This window comes from Phyllobates terribilis, unplaced genomic scaffold, assembly GCF_046119375.1.
Source record: "Phyllobates terribilis strain yellow unplaced genomic scaffold, ASM4611937v1 Scaffold_1__5_contigs__length_1240528914, whole genome shotgun sequence".
Classification (NCBI taxonomy): domain Eukaryota; kingdom Metazoa; phylum Chordata; class Amphibia; order Anura; family Dendrobatidae; genus Phyllobates; species Phyllobates terribilis.
In genome coordinates, this window is record NW_027362761.1 from 426,109,960 (window position 1) to 426,123,948 (window position 13,989).

The window sequence follows — 13,989 nt, forward strand, 5'->3', positions numbered from 1 at the left end:
ACAATTTTCCTGGTGCATTAGGCCGTGTGTTAATATTGAGGGGTGGTGTCAATGTTTGAAGGAACACAACAACGCTGGCTGACACTAAGCTGCATAGAAAATAATTTAAAGCTGTCTGTCAGATGCTTCCATTACTAATGCCATAATAAAGTGTTTAAAAAATACTTTATTAAAAAACAAACAAAACCACTTACCTACACCATTCCCCTTCGATCATTTTATTAACCATTTAGATCCCATAATGGTCCAACGTAGTCCATCAAATCCAATGTATTCCAATGTAGTCCATATAGTGATATACAAAAAAATGAAAGAAATCTCTGATATTTAGTCTCACATGCTTTATCTTAATGTATACAGCGCTGTCCTCCTTTTTTTGCACAGTTTAAGCTTCCTTATTTGTATAGTAAATGGATGGTGGGCTGCAAGAATAATGTTCTTTGGTGGGCCCTGTGTTCTACAATCCAACAATGGATTTGAGCATGTTTTCAAGTTGTCTTTTGTTGTTTAGTTAATTTTCTGATTTTTACATCAGTGTAGCTTTCCCTGGTGTTTTAGACTGATCCATCAAGTGCAATTTTTTAAAAAGCCACAACATTTTTGCTCAAATGAAACTCCAGTCCCAACCTTGAGTGATGTTTTGCAAAACACACAACTTTTTACACACACAACTAAAGAGATGCAAAAAACTGTTATATACAAAAATAGATCATTTTTCAATTTATGCAAAATTCATGAACCACGTGACACATTTTGAAGAATTTAGTGCATAAATGGCAACCAATATCACAAGACAAAAAAGAAATGTCACAAAAAAATGTAAATGATGAGTAGGTGGAAAAGAGTTCAATGCAAATAGTATTTGCTCTGCTCCAAATGATATCAGTGTGTTCTATGGTTACAAGTACATTTAGGATATCTTCACACAGAAACTATTTCATGAAACTGTCTTGTTTTGGGGAGTTTTTCATTTCCAAAATGGCTTTGAAGAGGTGTTGAACAGTTTTGGAAGAGTTTTGCCTGAAATATTTGCAACCTTTTTCACTGGACAATGCCTACTTTGGAGAGGTTTCCATTAGGATCTACTTAAACTACATGACATGCACTTTCTTTTTTCTTACCAAGTTTTCTTCAAAATTTCTTCAGAAAAAAAAACATAAAAAAACTCCTCATGTGAATAGCAAAGTCAAAGAATTGAATTGGAAGAGTTTTCCAGGCGTTTTTTAAGAGGATTTTGAAGAGGATCCTGTCCAAAAGCTCCTAAAAAAACCCTCAGTGTGAACATAGCCATAGTCACGCTGGTAAATCGCACACCCTATCAGCACCGTGGTACTTACTGCGGTCACCGCTCTGCTTCTCTTCATGTCAGGATGTCTCCCTGAGTTTGTTTCTTGCAGCACTCCCCAGCACTGTTGCAGATTTTACTCATGAATTGTCAATGAAGGATCAGTCCAGGAAGAGAAATGAGCAAATTTCTCAGATATGATATAATGCAAAGTTGCTTATTTTCATGTATATTACTGATTTCTGAAATAAAAATTATAACAATAGCCAAAACTGCCTCTGGACTGCCCATAGACTTTAAATGTGTGGAAAATCCACTCCTATCTTTGCACTGACATTCTAAAATGTCAATGCAGTCTAATTAGCTTTCAGGATCATAAAGCTGTGGGAGGGAGGCTGTTGGCACACACAGCCAGACTTTCCACAGAGAAAATAAAGATGGTTTATTACCATGTTTATTTACTTTCTTGATCTCCATACACAGCAAAGAACTAGCGCTTGTTTAGCAAGCACTGATGCTGCTTTCTCCTTGGACCCAGAGAACATGTAATCACTTGTTGTAGGGAGGTTAACATGGGCTGGTAAGTCATAGAAAACCTAGACAGCTCTGCAGCTTCAAGGCTGATATTCCATTGTAGCAGGGGCTAATACACCAGCCCTGTTTACAAGGGAAATCGTCTAAAAAAAAGTTATAGATATGTTAAAATGCCCAGCCCACCACTAACCCCCCCCCCCACACACACACACACACACATACTATAAAGGTCTTCTAAAACCTTATGAAGGGTCTAATATATAAAATAAATAAAAAAGTAAATAAAAATAAAATAGAAAAAAGGATAAATGTAATGAAAAAAACAAAAAAAGAGACAGTGCTAGTGTATATCGCTGTTTAAAGCCCCGCGCTCGTTAAAAATATGTTTAATATATAAAAATAATTTTTACAGAAAGGGGAACACAATTTAAAATGTTTTAGCAGTACTTTGTGGTTGTAAAAGAAAAGCTGAAACAAAAATGTGAAACATATTTCCTATTTTTCTTCACATGTTCCCCTTTTATCAGCAAAAAAAAAAGGGAATATAAAAACTTCATAAAAATGAAACCCCATGTGACGAGAAAAAGAGGTAAAAATTATGTGAATGAATAAAAATTATGTTTAGGAAGAGGGAGGGGTAAATGGCCCGATCATGAACTGGTTAAGTAACATTTCTGTTGGTGAAATATGTGACCTAAACTCTTTCTTCTTAAAATATTGTTGCATGGTACAAAAGATTTCCACATGGCTTAGTCTTGTATAATGTACAGTCGCATGTAAAACTTTGAGCACCCGTGGTCAAATTTACATCATTGAAAACTTTAGGCCTTTTAGAGGTCATTTAATCTTCAACTTGCTTAACTGTTCACAATAACAGTAATTTTGACCAGGGGTGCCCAAACTTTTACATGACACTGTATTGATGACATAATCCTTACTGTAGCTATTTGCAACTCCTAAGAAATGCTTTTTTTTTTATATAAAATTCATATATTTTTTTAAGTGAAACCAGTATTGTAATGTCTCACAGATGTGTCGTTATTTGCTCTCTCTTTCCAGCCCTCAACACTAAGTACATCTTCATGGCCTCTGGAAATTGTTTATGTTTATACTGTAGTGCTAGCGGATATTTGCTTGCACGGAACCACATCTGAGATACAAAAACATGCATTTATTGGATTTCAGAGTGAAAACACATGGAATGTGGAAATCACAGAAGCCTGTTTAAATGGTTTATTGCATTTTAATCCTCCAAATAAACCAGATTCCAGTAAGTAAATTTAAGTAATCTAGATCCAATTAGTAAGGACCTTTTCGAACAAAGGGCCGATATATCAAGAGTGGTGATGTGCTGGAGCATTGTCAGACGTTCACTTCTGTATGCACCACGCCACAAATCCTACTCCAGTCCCTCTTGGAGTAAGATTGGTGGGGTAGTGAATGCCACCACTCATCATACCGCCATCCAAACCCAGCTCCTGCTGCTTTGTTGAAGATGGGCTTGAGAACACCAAAAGTTGTATAATGTTAGCGCAGCCTAGAGTTGAACCAAAATTATACAACTTTTCAAAGCTTTTTACCCCGGAATACAGGAGTAAAAGCTTTGATGAATCAAGCTCAAAGTCTTCACAAACGTTTTTTCTACTGTAACGTATGTGGTAGTGGAACCACTGTGCCATGGACCAAGGAGAGCCTGAAGGGGCGTGACTAGGTGAACACTTAACTCTTCACTAGAGCCCCTGATTGTGTGGTTAGACTTGGCTCCAGATGGACTCCAGGTGCTACTCCAGGACTGACCTCTGACACATGGCAGCTGACCCCCAAAGGGGCAGGAATGGGTGTCTGGTACAGTAAGGCATGGCAGGTATACAAGAACAGCAGGTACTGGCAGGCATGGCTCATATACAGGGAGACAAGGCAGGTGCAGCTGGGTTCAGCTGGTATACAGTATGGCGCAGCAGGTGCTGGCAGGCATGGCTAGGATACAGGCAGGTGCTGTATGTCATCACAACAGTAGAGTGTATTAGGAGGCCACAATCCATGGACTGTGAGACAAGAAGTAATATAAAAGGAGGGCATCAAATAGGAAAATGGCTAAAATTATATTTCACAGCATGATATATTTGTTATATAAATCACGTTTGTAATTGAACTTAAGATTTAAGACTGCCTTCCTCATTAAACCATGGTTTCTCGTCAATATCCCCGATTTATAAAGAATGGCAGTTTTAACACTAGTCTTGAAGAGAGGGCATGGTGGAGCCAGACACTCCTGATTTATTAAGTGCTGCACATCTCTTAATGAATCATTGGCGTCTGACAAGTGGCGTGCCCCTCATTACGAATCTTGCTCCTTGCTCACTCACTGAGTAGAGTAAGACTTCTGGCATAAGGAACGTTATAGCGCGTCATTAATTAGATGAACTGTGGGGTCCCATCCCACCTAATTTCTTCCTATTTTGGGTGAAGCTGGGAGAAACTAGCATGAAAATGCCAAGAGTTGCAAAAGTTTTGTGCATTTCCATGTTGTGCAAGAATTATGTAACTTTCAAAACCGTTTACGGCAGAATTAAGGTGAAATTTTTGATGAATCGGGCACCATAGTTTCTTATTTGGTTTTCATAAAATTTTAACATTTTTTCCAGGCCTAAGCATTGTTTCCATTTATCTACTCTCAATTTAGTGGCTATTCTGTCTTGATCTCAAGATCTGAATAATCTAACATAATCTGGGTACTAGGTTTAAGCTATGTTCACACATTGTTTTTGCTGCGTTTTTTTCCTGCACCGAAAACCTGTTTTCTTGGCAGTAAAAAAGCTCCAGCCAAAACACAGGTTTTACTGCATTTTTTTGTTGCTTTTCTTGCTGCGTTTTTCAGGATCCCAAAATTCAGCTTTGCTTCCACAATGCAAGCATAAACAATGCAAGGTGTTATGCCACCAATGCAAGATGTATGTGAAACCATAAAACATTTTTGGAAAAAAGAGAAATTTTATCAAATTATTTTAGAGAAAAGGTTTTTTTTTGCCTGAAAAAATAGTGACTATTCTGAAGAAAAAAGCTGGATTCATATATGAAGTGCAGCTGTTAATTAAAATTACAAGAGTTCATGAACAAATACCCAATTGCAAACATATAAACCATGGGGGAAGTAGAATTGGTAGGGCATTGTTTACTTAGCACATTAGTAGGGTATTGAGCAGGTCAGGCATTGTTTACTTTAACTCATATCACTAATTTAATAATACTGTGTTTGGAGTCAGGAGGAACAAAAAGATTGCTTTAGAAAGAGATTGCTCACGTGAGACATTATTGTTTATACTTGGAAAAAAATCACAAAAACAAATGAGTTCCACATCTTCCTGTAACTGCTTTCTTTTCACCAAAAAATGCAGCAAAAAATGATGATGCCATTTTTGCTGCAATTTTGCACTTATTGTTTTCTATGGGTGAAAAAAACCCTACAAAATTGCTGAAAGAATTGACATGTTACAGTTTTCAAAAACACAGCGGTTTTCCAATTCAGTCAGGAAAAAAAAAATCAAGCGTGTGCATGAGATGTCTGAAATCTCATAGCTTTTGCTGGTACTGTAAAAAGCAGTTTTAATTTGCATAAAAAACACAGCAAAAACTCAACATGTAGCTGTTTAGTGCAAAGCTGTAGAGAAGGCATAAAGATCTCAACAGTCATCCAACTAGGCTGACGCAAGCGTCATCTTTTTGCCAAACTCATTTTCAGTAGTAAAAAAAAAAATCCGTCTTTGAACTGAAATGTGGAGGCACAAAGTTAAAGGGAATCTGTCACAACGTTTTTGCTGTACTGGTTGCTGCATTTTATATTAAAAACTCTTTTATCTGCTGCAGATCTACCAGTTCTCTGAATGCTGAGCTCTGAATCTTGGAAAACAGAAAACAGGAAGGCTACGGAGTAGTGCACACCACTAATTGGCAGCTTTCTGCCAATGTACAGTGTACACAGAAAGCTGCATCAGTGATGGGGGTGGGGTTATACAGAGCTCATGAACATGGAGGAGTATATGGCAGCAGGGTTACTAGTCCTCTAGTGATCATCAAAACTGCACCAAGCAGATCAGTAAGTGGTACATTGCTGGAATCAGGTTCTCTGTCTCTCCATTATGCTGCTCTCAGATTAAGTGGCAAAAACCTGGTGACAGATTCCCTTTAAATTGTGGAGACATCGCCATTAAGCCTATGTTAATTGTTGGTGGTGCTTGTCTAGGTCTTTGAGTAGCAAGAGGATTTTACTTTTGTAACCATGCCTCTGTTCATACCATGGCATCCATTCCATGTTTCCTGCCCCTTGAATATTCATTTGGAAACCACGAGAAACCTACTGGGAGTTTTTGGGAGACTTGAGCGTGTCCCTGGAAGATTTGCTATCTGTTCCGGTAGACCATGAGGTTTTCCCTTTTTCTATAAGCCTCCCAGACATTTTGGAATAGTTTATAGTGACGCTTTAAGCTATTTCCATTTTACAACAAGATACAAAACTTTAATAGAACCGGAACTATTTGCATGAACAAATAATGATCATAGAGTTAAAGCAATTAAATAGAACAAATAAGAAGGATATTGGAACAATAAATCCTACATTTTTCTTACAATATTACAATGAAATTTATTGTTCTATTAGGAGATGAATAGAATATATTAAATTCTATACATCATTTCACACTACTAATATATACAATTTAACTCTTTTGTTGTGTTATATAGGGAATGTTATTGTTGAAATGTTAAAATGGCAGGAGAATAAAAACAAAAATCTAGAATATATTATACTAGAAGTTTACACCAGCAGAACCTCAAGAGGATAAAAATGGGAAAATAGGAAATAAACTTGCGATATCAAACGGCTAAATATGTGTTAGTACACTTACAATAAATTAATACATGAATTCCATTATTGCTACAAATGTTAAAAACATAAGGTCATTGGTTAACATTTTTTGATTAAACAGTGCAAAAGCCATCCAACCACATCAAGTGTTACCTTTTATATGGATGGTTGCTATCACTTGGTACTCACCTCTCTGTGCTAAGTCAGGCCTCATCTGAACTGGAGAAGTGGAAGGAAACCAGGCATAACTCACGATTAAAACCTTGTTTGGGAAAGATGGGTGATAAGGGTGGTCATTATTTGACTTTGCCTGTTAGGCTAAGTGCCCACAATGCGGATTTTTCCTGAGATTTCTGCATCTCCCTGGCAGAAAAAACGCATGCGGATTGTACATGCGTTTTTACTGCCAGGGACAAGCGTTTGTGAAGTGTTTTTAACATGCGATTTCGCATGCGGGTTGTCAAGCGCTTTTCCAAGCGATTTTAGCATCACTTGGAAAAGTGCTTGACAACTTGGTCACACTATGTAAATCCATGGCCCCCGATCTCCACTACTGTGCGTCTGGTGTCTTTAGCGGCTCACGGTGCTCTAAAAAGGTCGCGTGACCTGTCACATGACTAAATTACGTCATGGGAGGTCCTTTTACACCACCGCGAGCAGCTGAAGAGCCAGCAGCGCCGCCAGGAGCAGACAGGGGCCATCAGAAGGCAAGTACAGTACAGACCTAAAGTTTGGACACACCTTCTCATTTAAAGATTTTTCTGTATTTTCATGACTATGAAAATTGTACATTCACACTGAAGGCATCAAACCTATGAATTAACACATGTGGAATTATATACTTAACAAAAAAGTGTGAAACAACTGAAAATATGTTTTATATTCTAGGTTCTTCAAAGTAGCCACCTTTTGCTTTGATGACTGCTTTGCACACTCTTGGCATTCTCTTGATGAGCTTCAAGAGGTAGTCACTGGAAATGGTCTTCCAACAATCTTGAAGGAGTTCCCAGAGATGCTTAGCACTTGTTGGCCCTTTTGTCTTCACTCTGCGGTCCAGCTCACCCCAAACCATCTCGATTGGGTTCAGGTCTGGTGACTGTGGAGGCCAGGTCATCTGGCGTAGCACTCCATCACTCTCTTTCTTGGTCAAATAGCCCTTACACAGCCTGGAGGTGTGTTTGGGGTCATTGTCCTGTTGAAAAATAAATGATGGTCCAAGTAAACGCAAATCGGATGGAATAGCATTCCGCTGCAAGATGCTGTGATAGCCATGCTGGTTCAGTATGCCTTCAATTTTGAATAAATCCCAACAGTGTCACCAGCAAAGCACCCCCACACCATCACACCTCCTCCTCCATGCTTCACGGTGGGAACCAGGCATGTAGAGTCCATCCGTTCACCTTTTCTGCGTCGCACAAAGACACGGTGGTTGGAACCAAAGATCTAAAATTTGGACTCATCAGACCAAAGCACAGATTTCCACTGGTCTAATGTCCATTCCTTGTGTTCTTTAGCCCAAACAAGTCTCTTCTGCTTGTTGCCTGTCCTTAGCAGTGGTTTCCTAGCAGCTATTTTACCATGAAGGCCTGCTGCACAAAGTCTCCTCTTAACAGTTGTTGTAGAGATGTGTCTGTGTGATGCCTCATGCTCAAAAAAGCCCTTTTAGTTTACCCTGGGTGATGGGGGACTCGGAGTTGGTTCCTGTGATGGAGAGATGGGGTGCAGCCGTGGCCCGGACCCGACCCGTGCTCAGGGCCATCACATTAAAAGAGATGGTGTGGGCTCATCCGGGTTGAGTGGCTGATTTAACGACTACGTCACCTGTGGCACCTAGTGAAGGCCACCAGCGCCGCTGCAGTCCGCTGAGGCATGGTGGTACGGTGGCCATAGTTATTATTACTGCCCACAGGCGGAGCAAGGCCTCAGGGCAGAGGGACAGGATGGAGGGGGTAGTAGTTGAGGAGAACAGATGCCGCGTCTTGCAGTGTGGCGCGGAAATAACAGTCCGGAGGCCATAGGGGTGAACTTCCAAGGCTTTACTCACTTTAAAGATGGAAGAAGGAAGGCGACTCCCTGCTTCCTGCGGAGTCCTGCGGTCACCAGGGACGGGGGTCCGACAACCTCCGAGTAAGTCCAGCATTCAGTCGGGACCCTACACCAGAGTGTTCCTGATCTACAGACCGAATCCTTTCCTGTCCGTGTGTGTGCCAAATAGGCCGGGTCTCCCTCTGAGCTCCTCTCAGAACAAGGGCACGGGTGGCAGCTCCGCTCCGTCCGATACCCGGTGGGATCCTCTGGGCCTACCGGACTTTCCCGTCCAGGACATAGAGTAGCAAGGTCGGGTGTCGGGGGCCGGTACCCCTCTTGCAGCCGGAGTCCCTCTGAATATATCATCATGGCGAGGACAGGTGGCGTACACCGCTCCGTCTGCATCCTGCCTGGGATCCATTTGCTTGTGGATCCACACTCTTAAGCTCCGGGCCTTCTTGATCCTGGTCCTTGGCCGGGTTGAGACATTCTTTGTCTGCAACCTACCGCTCGCCCCAAGGCCAGGGAACAAGGGCTGTGTCCCTTGCCGGTGCAGGCCCACATAGGATCTGCGCTCCGGGAGGGAGGTCACATTACACACAGTATTTGACAGCACAGAGAACAGCCGACAGGCTAGCAAAGGCTAGACAAAGGACCAAGACCAAAGATAGTTTTTTATTAAATATGAAATTTAAAGTGTAACTAACTTGTAAGTCCTCCACCCTCACCCACTAACTGGTTCCCCTAACTCTTGGTTCCCCAGTTTCCCTGTAACCAGGGGAGCAGCACCTAGTGCATACTAGCTCCCTCTGGTGGAGAAATGTGGTGTTGGATGCAAATGTTGGGTCACGACTATCACACTGTTCTTACCTCAGAGTAGGAACACTACACTCCATTAGAGAAGTGCAGCATCCCTGTGGCGGTCGAACCCTCAGGGGCGCCACATCTGCTGCTGGAACTCTGTGTGGCATTGACCTGGTCTCTAATCTGAGCTGCTGTTAACCTGCGATTTCTGAGGCTGGTGACTCGGATAAACTTATCCTCAGAAGCAAAGGTGACTCTTGGTCTTCCTTTCCTGGGGCGGTCCTCATGTGAGCCCCTTTCTTTGTAGCGCTTGGTGTTTTTGCAACTGCACTTGGGGACACTTTCAAACTTTTTTGGACTGACTGACCTTCATTTCTTAAAGTAATGATGGCCACTCATTTTTCTTTACTTAGCTGCTTTTTTCTTGCCGTGATACAAATTCTAACAGTCTATTCAGTAGGACTATCAGCTGTGTATGCACCTGACTTCTGCACAACACAACTGATGGTCCCAACCCCATTTATAAGGCAAGAAATCCCACTTATTAAACCTGACAGGCCACACCTGTGAAGTGAAAACCATTTCCGGTGACTACCTCTTGAAGCTTATCAGGAAAATGTGCAATGCAGTCATCAAAGCAAAAGGTGGCTACTTTGAAGAACCTAGAATATAAGACATATTTTCAGTTGTTTCACACTTTTTTGTTAAGTATATAATTCCACATGTGTTAATTCATAGTTTTGATGCCTTCAGTGTGAATGTACAATTTTCAAAGTCATGAAAATACAGAAAAATCTTTAAATGAGAAGGTGTGTCCAAACTTTTGGTCTGTACTGTATGTTTTTTTTTAATTTTAATTATTTTTTAACTACAGGTACTATGGTACCCGGGTGTGGAGGAGAGTCTCCTGTTCTCCAGGCCCGGGTACAATCCGCGCATTGAATCGCATAATATCCGCATGTGTACGTGTAGTCATGCGGATGTTATGCTGTCCAATGCAAGTCAATGGCGGTGATTTCGCCGCGATTCCGCAAAATTAATGGTTGTGATGCGAATTTTTCCGCAATGATAATCCGCAGCGGAAATTTTCGCAGCATGTGGACAGCACATGCGGGTTATCATTGGAAAACATGTCAAACAACCTTAGCAAGCGTTTTTAATGCATTTTCGCGTGGAAATGGCGCCACGGAAACGCATTAAATTTGCATCATGGGCACGCAGCCTTAGCGCGTTTTTTTTCCTGGGAAATTCGATTCGCAGAGAAGTTATTCTCCACAAATGTACAGCGGCGTGTAAAAGACAGAATACCCATAGTCAAAATGACAGTTATTGTGAACAGTTAAGTAAGTTGAAGATGACATGATCTCTAAAAGGCCTAAAGGTAAAGATGACACATTTCCTTTGTATTTTAGACAAAAAAAATATATATATACCGTATTTTTCGGACCATAAGACACACTTTTTTTCCCCCCAAATTTAGGAGGAAAATGGGGGGTGCGTGTTATGGTCCGAACCTTATCACATACTTGCGACGGTGGGTGCGGCGGCGAGACAGAGCGGCTGTGCGGCGGCGAGGCAGAGTGGATGTGCAGCGCTGCAGCGGTGAGGCAGAGCAGCGGTGGGTGCACAGTGATCTACAGGAAAATGGCCGCTCGGGCGGTCATTTTTCTGTGGATCCCAGCTTCATGAAGATGGCCGCGGCTACCAAAAAGCCGCACCGCAGCACCCACCACCGCTCTGCCGCACCGCTGCACAGCCGCAGCCACCGGACAGCAGTTCACGCCACTCACAGGCCCAGGACCCGGCCCCATCCAGACCACAGGCCCCAGCCAGGCTCCAGCCCCAGCACAGGCCCCAGCCCCAGCACAGGCCCCAGTACAGGCCCAGGCCCCAGCACAGGCCCAGGCCCCACCACAGGCCCCAGAACAGGCCCCACCACAGGCCCAGGCCCCAGGACCCAGCCCAGGCACCACCACAGGCCCCACCACAGGCCCAGGCCCCACCACAGGCCCAAGCTCCATGCCCCACCACAGGCCCCAGGCCCCACCACAGGCCTAGGCCCCACTTCCGCTGGCTTCCTGAAGGACCCTGCCTCCTGTGACCCTCGCTCCAACACCTCCCAGGTAAAATACCTATTCAGACTATAAGACGGACCCCCATCTTATAAAAAATATTTTTTTTCCTATTTTCCACCCCAAAATTTGGCGTGCGTCTTATGGTCCGGTGAGTCTTATAGTCCGAAAAATACGGTATATATTTTTTTCATCTTTAACATTTTAAAAAATTTAAAAAAAGGAAAATGGGCTGATGCAAGAATTTGGGCACCATGCATGGTTAGCACCTAGTAGAATCCCCTTTTGAAAGTATCACAGCTTGTAAATACTTTTGTAGCTAGACAAGAGTCTTTCAATTATTGTTTGAGGGATTTTCATCCATTCTTCCTTGGAATATTCTTCCAGTTCTGTGAGATTCCAGAGTCGTCTTGCATGCACTGCTATTTTGAGGTCTAGCCACAGATTTTCAATGATGTTTATATCAGGGGACTGCGAGGGCCATTGTAAAACCTGCCTTTTGAGGTAGTCTATTGTGGATTTTGATGTGTGTTTAGGATCATTATCCATTTGTAGAAGTCATCCTCTTTTCAATTTCAGCTTTTTTACATATGGTGTGTGCATCAAGAATTTGTTGAAATTTCATTGAATCCATTCTTCCTTCTACATGTGAAATGTTCCCCGTGCCATTGCCTGCAACACAACCCCAAAGCATGATTAATTTATCCCCATTCTTAATGTTTGGCAAGATGTTCTTTTCCTGAAATTCTGTGCCCTTTTTTCTTATGGTGAGGACGCAGGAGAGGTTTTCTTCTGATGACTCTTCCATGAAGGCCATATTTGTGCTGGTGTCTGTGAACAGTAGAACAATTTTCCACAACTCCATAGTCTGCTAAATCTTTGTGAAGGTCTTTTACAGTCAAGCTGGGGGTTCTGATTTGCCTTTCTAGCAATCCTGCGAGCAGCTCCCACTGAAACTTAGCTTGGTCTTCCAGACCTTATCTTGACCTCCACTGTTCCTGTTAACTGACATTTCTTAATTACATTTCGAACTGAGGAAAAGGCAACACTTTGCTATCTTCTTATAGCCTTCTCCTACTTTGTGGCCCTCCATCATTTTCAGACCTCAGATGCACGGGAGCTGACTCCTGAGGGACAGGAAGCTGGAACGGCCAAGAAGGGAAAGTTCAGCTGGTATAGGCAGGCACTACACGAACCTAGGAGCGGCAGGTTCTGGCAGACACGGCTGGTGAAAGCACGCACGGCTGGTATGTAGGTGGGCACAGGCAAGTGCAGCTGGTATACAGGTGGGCACAGGCAGGTGTAGGCGATAACGGCTGTGTGACGATATAGCCTAAAATCTTAATAAGCCAGACGTTTTTGTGTATTTGTGTCTGGTCAATAAGAACAGACCAGTATTTGTATAACCCTGAATGCTGAATTCTATTCCTTCAAGGAGAGTCAGAAAGACTTTACAAAGAGAATGAGAGACATCCTTCAGGACAGCAGATGAAGTGCATGGCATTACCCAAAGAGACACAGATTTGAATTCTATTTGATTCTAGCCTAAGGGTACAGCCCTGACTGGAAAGATACGGATCTGATCCATTAACCATCAGAGAGACCATGGATACATTTCGGAGAGACCAGGTTGGGACGAGGAAGTAGCCTGGCCCCATGAATATGTTGTTTGGGGTTGCCAGGAGGGACCCAACGATCTCCTGGAAATCATGGAGACATTCGGAGAAGCCAGATTTTGACCCACCGGTCATCTGGCCCCATGAAAACTCTCGGAGAGGCCAGGGTGGGACCCTCGTGTCTCCTGGCCTTGTACCTCGATGGACTGCTAGCTTCCAAAGCTTACAGCTACATCCTTTCTGTGGAGGCCCGCCAGAAGCGGGGGGGCCACTGGTTGAGATAGTCAGCCCTGGAAGTCTCCAAAGTTGCTGCTGTTCTATCCCAGGCACGTGGAGAAGGAAGGGTGAGACTGTGTAATGTTGTACCATCTTAGGTATTTGCTGGGACTTTTCTGTTTGTTTATTGCCCTCTTTGTGGTTCAATAAAGTATTGCCACACTGTTTTACTCTCACCCTGTGTTGTTTGAGTAGTGTTACACCCACGGAAGACCCCGGATCTTCACAGGCTGGTGTACAGGTGGGCACAGACAGGTGCAGGTGGGTACGGCTGGAATACAGGTGGGCACTGGCAGGTGCAGCTTGTATAGAAGTGGGCACAGGCAAGTGCAGTTGGTTACGGCTGTAATACAGGTGGGAACGGGCAGGTGCAGTCAGATATGGCTGTTATACAGTTGGCACAGCTGATGCAGGCAGGTACGCTGGTAGGCAAAAGCAAGTGCACGGGGATTTGCGAACATTGCGCAGACCCTTGGTAGCAGCAGCAGGAGGAGGAGCGGGATGGAGGCCGCG

At 42.9% G+C, this 13,989-nt stretch overlaps 1 protein-coding gene across 2 annotated transcripts in view; it reads left to right on the forward strand.

Annotated features, from left to right (window-relative positions):
• Window positions 1-13,989, forward strand: part of TMEM232 (transmembrane protein 232) — a 499,207-nt gene that overhangs the window by 163,885 nt on the left and 321,333 nt on the right. For both annotated transcript variants that reach the window (XM_073677464.1, XM_073677474.1), the window contains exon 10: window positions 2,879-3,089. In XM_073677464.1, coding sequence (XP_073533565.1) covers window positions 2,879-3,089 — 211 coding nt within the window. The remainder of the gene's footprint in view (window positions 1-2,878; window positions 3,090-13,989) is intronic.